This window comes from Gopherus evgoodei, chromosome 10 (genome assembly GCF_007399415.2).
Source record: "Gopherus evgoodei ecotype Sinaloan lineage chromosome 10, rGopEvg1_v1.p, whole genome shotgun sequence".
Taxonomy (NCBI): Eukaryota; Metazoa; Chordata; order Testudines; family Testudinidae; genus Gopherus; species Gopherus evgoodei.
In genome coordinates, this window is record NC_044331.1 from 54,289,744 (window position 1) to 54,299,892 (window position 10,149).

General features: G+C 51.7%; 1 protein-coding gene across 1 annotated transcript; it reads right to left on the reverse strand.

The window, feature by feature from the left end:
- Positions 1-2,868: 2,868 nt before the first annotated feature.
- LOC115659120 (hemoglobin D subunit alpha) lies at positions 2,869-3,842 on the reverse strand. Its single transcript, XM_030578939.1, has 3 exons — positions 3,684-3,842; positions 3,265-3,469; positions 2,869-3,066 (listed from the first exon to the last, which is right to left on the reverse strand). The coding sequence occupies exons 1-3, from the start codon at positions 3,773-3,775 to the stop codon at positions 2,938-2,940; spliced, it is 426 nt and encodes a 141-aa protein (XP_030434799.1). The 5' UTR covers positions 3,776-3,842; the 3' UTR covers positions 2,869-2,937.
- Positions 3,843-10,149: the final 6,307 nt, after the last annotated feature.

Here is a 10,149-nt window from a genome sequence, read left to right on the forward strand (position 1 = left end):
ACTGCCCCCACAGTGCCCCTCTACATAATGCCCCACCTAATACATATTGCCCCCAGACACTGCCACTTCATATACACTGCCCCTTCAGATACATGTCCACCCACACTGTGCCTTCATACACACTTTACACACAGACACACAGACACACAGCTCTTTCATATACACTGCCCCCCAACACGTCCCTTCATACACACTGCTCCCGCATGTTGACCCCTCACATACAGTCCCCCACACAGCCCATCCTCATGCACTGCTCCCTCATATATACTGCCCCCATGCACACAGCCCTTTCATACACACTGCCCCCCAACATTCTGCTCTTCTATACACCCTGCCCCTCCACTGCTGCACCACACACTGCCCCTCATACAGTCCCCTCCTACACAGTACCCCTCCATGTACTGTCCCCTCAGTCACACTGCCCCCCTACAATGCAGGGTCACACACCACTCCCCCATGCTCACCATATACAAAACCCACAATCACACTTCATCTACACACAAACACACACTTACAAACACTGCCACCCCAAAAACCCTGTCCCCCATTCATGCATGCATCCCCTCCCTGTCTCACGGGCTTGCATACATGTTTGGTGATGATAGATAAAGAACGCAGAGCATTTCCCTAGGGTTCTGGCTGAGCCAGAGCACCAAAAACTCCCAAAGGGAGAGACTGGTGTGCACACAGCATGTGCACCTAATGTGGCACGGCTCATTTTAAATGGAGATTTAATGCAGGACATGGGTGCTAAGTAGAGAGCCTCGGGGCTTTTCTTCTAAAAAATGGAAGCCATCCTTCCTCAGTCCAGCTGTCTTGGTTGGAGCAAAAGCGGAGGCTTCAGAGCAGTCATGATTTGACCCAGGGTAACCAGTCCTGGTTTGTCCCAGACAGTCACCAGTCTGAGAACAGTTAGGCCTGCACAGTGGGTAATATGTCTGAGTCTCTGAATTATGGGACTCAAACTTCCCATGTGGTGCAGCTCCAGTATGGAAAGTTATGTACCACAATTCAGCCCATTCTGCAGATCTAAAGACAAGTGCTAAGTGATAGTGACAATTGAAGATAGGCCCTAATTCTGTCCCTAGAAGATAATACGGCTCAAGGATCTCAAAGTAAAAAATTCAGCCTCCCCACTGCACACCCTCCTCCCCAGCCAAGTAGGTGAGGCATGTTAGTTCTATTTTGAAGATGAAGAAGCAGGAGGCAGAGGGAGATTAGAGAATCAATCCAGCTCCTGATGTCTATGGGAGTGTGGCTAGAGACTCCAGTGTCCAGGACTGGGCCCTTAGTGACTTGCCCCAGGTTGCACACAGTCAGAGTTAGAAGCTCTGTCTCCTGGCCCCCCAGGCCCTGCTTTCACCACAAAGCCTGTTCCCGCTCTCACCTCAGCATGCCCACCAGCTGTTTACATGTTCCGGCTGATAAAAGCACACCCTGCAGCATGAGGTGCTCCCACACTCTGACATGGCACTGGTGTTCCCAGAGTCACCTCCTCTGTATTTTTCTTGTTGATTCTCCCAGTCCGTTTTGGAGTAGAGAAGCCCAAGCCCATGTGTACTTAATCTACCCTCTGCTACTATTGTCCTCCCATTCCTAGGAGTGGCCCTAGCATCTCCTAGGAGAGTTTAGTTCATCTTCTTGACCCCCTTTAGTATTGCAATAAGGACATTGTGCAGCCTCACCTTCTCCTTATATCCCCGTCTAGATCATTACTGTGAGTCTAACCCTGGTCCACTGGGGCCCAAAGTTGTGGTAGGTGACAGGAGCTGGCAGCCCGGGCCACGTCCCCTCATCAGACTCAGCAGTCAGAAGAAAAAGCTGTTTCCAAGCACCCTCGGAAGTGATGGATTACAAAAACTTTGTAACCTTTGTTACAAAAACAGGCCAATTCAGCTTGAAAATGTTATCTCCATGTGCTAAACAATTGGTTCCACTTATATTTAGCTGGGACCCTCTGAGTCCCTTTCCCAGCCTAGAAGAAGAGCTCTTGGTAAGCTCAAAAATGTTTCTCTCACCAGCAGAAGTTGGGCCAATAAAAGATATTACCAGACGTCCCCCACCTTGTGTCTCTAAAAACGTTGGCCACGTTTTTATTGATAAAAACATATGCGTTAAGAAGTAAAGATTTTATTTTCTGGCCAAAGCTGCATTGGTTTTGTTTCTTGTTTGGTTTCCTTGACTCACACTCACAGCCAATTTTCCAGCTCAAAGAGGGGTCATTTTGCCATAGCTGCCTCACACCTTTCGCACATTCTTTTAGTTTTACATCAAATGTGTTTGGAGGGAAATGTATGTTTTCCTGTCCCTAAGTAAAGAAGTCACAGTTATTGCTCTTTGGAAAGGTGACACCACCCTCTGGAAGCAGAAAACAACAAAATAAAATAATCCCTGCAGTCACACAGTATTGGGCATTGTTTGCTGGGCCAAGTGGCCATGTTTTCTCCTGGGCTGTAACCCCAGCTCAACTTATCTTTCCTGTGCCACTGTATTATTTCTCATAGACCTCTACTCTGAGGTTAGGGAGGCGATTTTCTTATGACAGTGGGAAGAGTTACTAACCCCTAAGTGGTAGCAGCCGGGGCGCTTAGGACAGGTGTTAGTTAAACCCTTGGCCAGCAGTGCTGGGAGCCATTGAATCAAACTGTAAATCCTGTATAGGATGGAAACCACTTTAGTCCGGGGGTGCGGGAGCACCCCTAGTTCCAGCACCTGTGCCCTTGACAGGTCTCACTGAGGAGTTTATCAGACCCGGCAGTTTCACAGAATCCAGACCCCAGTGACTTACATGTAGGGGCAGAGCTGAGGACCCCCTCCCACACACACACCACCTCCCCCTCTCCTCCCAATGAGACGCAGAGACAGAGATGCGGGGCTGGCATCTTTATTGGGTCAGAGCACAGCAGGACGTGTGGCTAACCTGCCAGAGCCAGCCGCTCACCGGTACTTCTCGGCCAGCACCGCGGAGACGGCGGCCAGGAACTTGTCATAGGCGACGTGCACCTGTGGGGTGTACTCGCGGCCCAGGTGCACGCCCAGCACCACCTGGAAGCAGTGTGACAGCAGCTGCAAAGCAAAGCACACTGGGTCAGCGGCAGCCAGCCCTCGGCCCCAGGGAGCCCCGAACCGGCAGCCCCTTGGACAGCCCGCGCCCCTAGGGAGAGGGGAGGGCTGATCTCGCACCCCCCTGGGGAGAGAAGGGAAAGCGGGGCGGGCTGATCCCGCACCCACCGGGAACTCTCCCCGGCCCTAGCCTGCACTTGCCTTGAAGTTGACCGGGTCCACGCGCAAGTTGTAGGCGTGCAGGTTGCTGAGCTCGGAGAGCGTCGCGCTGAGGTTGTCCAAGTGCCGCACGGCGTCCCCCAGGGCGCCCACCACCTTCTTGCCGTGGTGGCGGATCTGTTCGGAGTCATGGTGCAGGTCGAAGTGGGGGAAGTAGGTCTTGGTGGAGGGGTAGACGCAGAACATCCTGCGGGGGAGGGAGGTCAGAGACAGTGAATCCCAAAGTCCCCCAACCTGGGGGCCATGGGAGCCGCGCGCCGGCCGGCAGGGATACCCCGCGCCCTCCTGCCCAGGTGCCCCCAGCAGCTCGGTCCAGCAGCGCAGCTGGGTCATTTCCAAGTTGTGCCTGCGCTGGTTTCCTCCCTGCACCCTGCGCCCGGGCAGCCTGCCCCCGGCCCTACCTCTCCAGGGCCTCGGCCCCAAAGTCCTCCTGGTGCTCCAGCACCTTCTCCCACACATGTTCGATCAGATGCTTCTCGTCCTCGGTCAGCATGGCGGCGGCCGGGGGTCTGCGCTAGGTTGGCTGTCCGGGTCCGCTCGCCACTGCCGCCCCCTTTATAGCTGTGGCAGCCGCCCTCCCCCTGGCTCCGGCTGGGCCGGCCCTGATCTTATCCGGGGCGAGGGACCTCAGGCGGGGCGGGCGTTACGGGACTGGGCAGCTATCGCCTTCCCAATGGGACCGGCCTGAGACACGGAGCACAGCCCGGCCTCCAGTCCTGGGACCCCGGAGCAGGCGAGCACATCCCGTGCCACTGTGCCTGGCAGGACAGCAAGACAGCGGGTCTGGGAGCAGCCCACAGGCACCAAGCCTGATCCGACACAACCCCCCCGGAGCACCCACCGCCCCCTCCCCAATCGCCAAGCCCCCAGCTCCCCCGGCTAGCGCAAGGCCCCGTTCTGCAGCGCTACCAAGGGAACAGCAGGGGGCTGTAAAAATCACTAAACTCTAATGTCAAAGGAAATGTTCCAAGGGACACCCTCCTGAGCCTTTCCTATGGTGGTCAGCCAACTCCCCCGGCTCTGACTGGTCTGCGTGTGGGGCAGAACACTCCCTTTGCTGCCCTGGAGAATTACAGAAGCTAGCCTCTTTGTCCCAGAGGGTAGCACACAAGGGTCTCTTAGCAGAGCCCATGGGGCCCTCTTAAACCAGGAAGGATTCCAAGGCACTAGGGTGAGCTGGCTGTAAATGAGGATAATTTGGCCCATCTCATGCACCTTTGTTTTTCTTCAGTTCCCTTGGGTAGTTCCATCCTGCTGGGAGATTTACTGCACTTGAACTTCTCAAGCTGCCCTGTATCTGCTTGTTGAGAAATTTCAATCCCTCATAGATTCCTAGACTGTAAGGCTTCTAGGGACCATTTGATCATCTAGCCCCGTGTTGTTTTGTTACATAAGCATCTTTGGAAAAAGAAAAAACCTATAGACTTCTAAGGAGAGACTCAATGCAAAAAATGAATGTAACACGTCTACTGCCTCTCTCTACCCCCTTCACCCTTTGGGAGTCGACAGGATGTATGTCAAATTCAGTCTGTGTAGGAAGCAACATTTCAGGATTTTTAATGGTGTTTGCTGGGTTGGGGCTACAAAGTTAGGTCTCTCAGTTTACAGTGGTTCTGCCAGGGATGACCAAGAGAGGTGTGCACAAAGATCAAGGGGAAATGGCCTTTTCATAGCAACTAAACTGTTAATAAATTTACAGCAGATTTTGGAATCGCTTTATGAGGAATACAAGTTGAAGGGCACTATCAAGAACATTACCATTTCTGACTTTTATTTGGCTATTTGCCTATGCAATTAAAGTAATTAAATATGCAAATTACAAATATACAATTTGTGTGTACAACAGTCTATGTAAGTTATCAGGAATTCTGGTCTCTAAAGGTGTTTGTTATGCTTCAGAGTCAACAGACCACTGAGATGGCTCAAAACTCTCAAAGCTGTTGTCTCCAACACTGGTTCACATTTGTAATGTTTTTTCACTACTATAAGGGCTTTTAATTGTCTTTCAGTGAAAAATTTCATTCTGCAGAATCTGAAGCTGAAGATGTTGTGATGGCCAAAAGTATAAATGGGTTCAAAAAAAGAGCTAGATAAGTTCATGGAGGAGAGGTCTATCAATGGCTATTAGGCAAGATGCTCAGGGATGCAGCCCCATGCTTTCAGAGTGGAGAGAGGTAAATAGTGGTGTCCCCTAGGGGTCTGTACTGGGACCAGTACTGTTCAACATATTCATAAATTACCTGGAAACAGTGAGGTGACAAAATCTGAAGATGATACAAAACTACTCAAGATAGTTAAGTCCAAAGCAGACTGTGAAGCGTTACAAAGGGACCTCACAAAACTGAGTGTCTGGGCAACAAAATGGCAGATGAAATTCAATGCTGATAAATGCAAAATAATGTACATTGGAAAACAGAATCTCGGCTATAGATAAAAAATGATGGGGTCTAAATTAGCTATTAGCACTCAAGAAAGAGATCTTGGAGTTTGTGGATAGTCCTCTGAAAACATCCACTCAATGTGCAGCAGCAGTCAAAAAGGCTACCAGAATGTTGGGAATCAATAGGAAAGTGAAAGTTAAGAAGACAGAAAATATCAGTGCCTCTATATAAATGCATGGTACACCCATAGCATGAATACTGTGTGCAGATGTGGTCACCCCATCTCATAAAAGATATATTGGAATTGGAAAAGGTTCTGAAAAGGGCAACAAAAATGCTTAGCGGTATGGAACAGCTTCTGTATGAGGAGAGATTAATACAACTGGGACATTTCAGCTTAGAAAAGAGATGACTAACAGAGGATAGGATAGAGGTCTATAAAATTGTGACTGGTGTGGAGAAAGTAAATAAGGAAGTGTTATTTACTCCTCATAACACAAGTACTGGGGTCATCAAATGAAATTAATAGGCAGCAGGTTTAAAACAAAGAAAAGGAAGTACTTCTTAACACAAGGCACAGTCAACCTGTGGAACTCTTTGCCAGAGGATGTTTGTGAAGGCGAAGACTATAACGGGGTTCAAAAAAGAACTAGATAACTTCAGGGAGGATAGGTCCATCAGTGGCTATAAACCAGCATGGCCAGGGATGGTGTCCCTATCCTTTGTTTGCCAGAATCTGGGAATGGGTGACAGGGGATGGTTCACTTGATGATTATCTGTTCTGTTAATTCCCTCTGAAGCACCTGGCATTGGCTGCTGTTTGAAGACAGGATACTGGGCTTGATGGACTTTTGGTCTGACCCAGCAGAGCTGTTCTTATGTTCTTATGCTCTGGGCATCTCATAACCTCTGATTACCAGCAGCTGAGAAGGGAAGAGAGGGCAGGATCACTCCATAATTGCCTTGTTCTGTACACTCCCTTTGAAGCTCTGGTTCAGGTTATTGTTGGAGACAATAATGGGCAAGAGTGACTATGGTCTGACCTGGTCTGGCAGCTCTTATGTTCTTATATCATGGGATCCACCAGGTCAGGTCAGGAGTTTGTCAAGCCCAGTCCAGAGGAACCACAAGCCAAAAAATCAGCCTTCTTGCTTGTAGGGCTCTGTGATGGGTCTTGTGTGTACAAACCCCACACTGGTAGTGACAGGGCTAAGGGGAGACCAAGAGTCCAATTAGCCTGTTCTGACACCTCCAGGCAATAGAAGGAATTAAGGATTAGACCCAGCTGGGAAGAAACAGATTGAAGGATTGCTGTAAAGGAAGGGCCAATAGGGGAGAACTGAGAGAGAAGAGCTGCAGTAGGGATTTTATATCCTGGGTCTGGCCCTGAAGGGAGAAGGTAGAAGGAGTGAAGGTGTTCCAGGAGGCTGTGAAGCCACTGAAAGTGACACCCTTCAGCAGCAGAGTGATGAGAAGCAATGCTGGACCTCTAGGAAGAGAGGATCACAGGACCTGAGTCTGAGGAATCACCTGCAAAGGGCCATGGTAGGAAGCAGGTCAAGGAAGCAGCAAGGGGTCAGAAGAGATTTCAACCACTTCCTACAGGGACCCTGAAACCCAGAGAAATGAGCGGGCCTTGTTCCCCTGCCAAACCCAGCAAACCTTGAAAGAGTGAGCCATATCTGAGGGAATGTTGACCTTAGCTCCAGGTCTGAGGATCATAAAAGGGAAACCAAGTAAGAGTGCTACAATGCTGCATCCTAATGTGAGGTGTTGCTGAGGTGCTGAGCATGCACTGTTTCAGGCCTGATGCAATTGGGACTCTTTTTATTGATTTTAATGAGAACTAGATTGTGGCTTTTTACTTACATCTACCTCTAGGGGTGATAGTTCTTTGCATATCATGATAAAATATGGTCCATCATCTCTAATCTCTTCTATTTCCAGATTACTCTGAAACTGGCACTAATACAACAGTGAGTGTTGTCACTGGACACTCCACTACTCAGGGGAGTCCACACAACTCAACATTTCCTCAGGGTGTCACAATTAAAATCACAACAGTGCCCATATCTTGCTGAAATCCTTCCCTGTGCCCTGCAGCCTTGGAATATTGTATTGCTTGTCTGTACTGGGGAAGTCAGCATGTTGCCCATGGAGCTGGAAAGGAACATGGGGAAAGGGGCTGGATATGGATACGATGCCTTTCACCTCTATGTCTCGGGTTCTGCTCCAGCCTAGGTCAGGAGGAGGGGTGGCAGGTTGGTAGAAACTTTGGTGGTGCCCAGAACTTGACCCCCTGAAAACTCTTCCCCCCCCAAACTCTCCCCCCACCACCTGCCCAAGGCTCTGGGAGGGAGCTTTGGTGGAGGAAAGAGGTCTGGGGTGCAGGCCCTGGGATGGAGCTGGGGATTAGGGTGCAGGAGGGGTGCTGGCTCTGGGAGGGAGTTTGGGTGCAGAAGGAGTGAGAGGTTGAGCTCTGGGATGGAGTTTAGGTTTAGGCTCTGAGATGGGGCAGGGGGTGGGGGTGAGGGGTTGTGACAAAGTGAGACTGTTCTCACTGAATACTGTAGGGGTGCCTCAGTTTCCCCTATGCATTTCTTAAGTCTCTAGGTGGTGGGATAAGGGGGTGTAATTGTTGCAGAGCAAAGGGCCAGTGTGCATAAATGGCTGACACTCTGTCTCCTGGCAACTAATGGCCTGGGCCCTTCCCCCCCTTCAAGGTGATAGCTAAAGGTGTTGGAGAACAAAGGAATCAGGTGACCTCCTGACCCAGGAAAGTGACAAAGCCCAGAGGAGGAGGGGCTTGAGAGGAGGGAAGTGTAGACGTGGGTGTCTGGCTCACTGCCCCCCAAAATGGACCTGGCTGAGGGGTCCTGTTCTCTGTACCTACAAGTTCTGTTTTGGCCTGTTCCTGTCATCTAATAAACCTGGCTGTCTGAGTCATGTCTGACTGCAAAGTGGGGGTGCAGGACCCTCTGACTTCCCCAGGACTCCACCAGGGCGGGCTTGCTGTGGGAAGCACATGGAGAGGCAGAGGATGCTGAATGCTCCAAGATCAGACCTAGGAAAGTGAAGCTGTGTGAGCTTCTTGCCCTGAAGACAGTCTGCTCACAGAGAGGAGACTTCACCAGAGTCCTGACTGTCTTTGTAATGACTAGTTCCAGAGCATTGCCTGGGGACTCCATGACAGGAGTGCAGACTCTGGGATGGAGTTTGTGTGTAGGTTCTGGGCTGGGGAAAGGGTAGGGGTGCAGGAGGGGGTGAGGGGTTTGGGGTGTGGTAGGGGGCTCAGGGATAGGGCAGAGGGTTGAGGTGTGGGGTGAGGGCTGTGGGGCTGAGGATGAGGGGTTCATGATGTAGGGGGTGCTCAGGACTGGGGAAGAGGGTTAGGGTGCAGGAGGATAAGGGCTCTGGCTGGAGATGAGAGGTTTGGGGCATTGGAGAGGCTCAGAGCTAGGGCAGAGGGCTGGGGTACAGGAGGTGAGTATTCTGGCTGGGGGTGCAGGCTCTGGGGTGTGGCAGGGCTGGGGATGAGTTTGGGGTGCAGGCAGGCTGTCCCAGGGCTGGGGCCAGAGAGAAGGACTCCCTCTGCTGGCAGCAGTGAGTTCTAGGGGAGGGGCCCCCCTCACACCCTGACAGCACACTTACCCCACATCACTGTCACTGTACGTGCTCCTAGGGCCCCGTTCAGGTCCAGGAAGCCTCCTTGCCTCACCTATGGTGGGTACTGGGGGGGGGCTTACATCACATGTGCATCTCCTCCCCTGCTGCTGCCCCTCACTGGGGGTGGGGGATGGAGCTGCCCCTTGCCCAGCATGGGGCATGAGCAGTGACTGCGGGCATGGGGGTCCCTGTGCTGGTGGAGTGTCACATGGAAAAGGGAAGGGTCTGAGGCAGAAGGGCAGGGTAAGGGAAGCTTGCCCTGCAACTCTGCGGCAGCAGTTGATGCCGGGAGTCAGCAGAGCAGAGTCAGTGTGGAGCTGCAGGCTCTGGGGCCCCGAGAGGCATGGGGGCACCAAGTGGGGGCCAGGGGATACTTGGGGGAGGCGCGTGGGGGCAGCAGGCAGGTCCAGGGGAGAGACCTGGCCCCAAACATAAGTGGAGCTGGGCCCCCAGGCCCTGAATATTGCTGGATCCCGGGCACCATGAGCCCATATAACTCACCGCCCCTGGTCAGGAGTCTGGCTAGGCATCCTGAGAATGGGAATGTAATACAGAACCTTTCACCTTTGAGTCACCACTGACAAAGTCACTAACCTCTGGCAGCTGTTTGGTGACCTGTGTACAGTGAATTAGGACTGGACATAATGGGAACTGTTGCTGGCAATCTGAGACTGAATCATGGAGACCGAATGAGAGTGGCCCATCTAGACCAGGGCAGGGTGGGATGCTGCTGCCCATCTGAAGACTGAGGACTTAATGCTCAAGACTCTCAGTCTGGCAGCTCCCACCAGCACTGACTTAACTTGAAATATAAATGCAT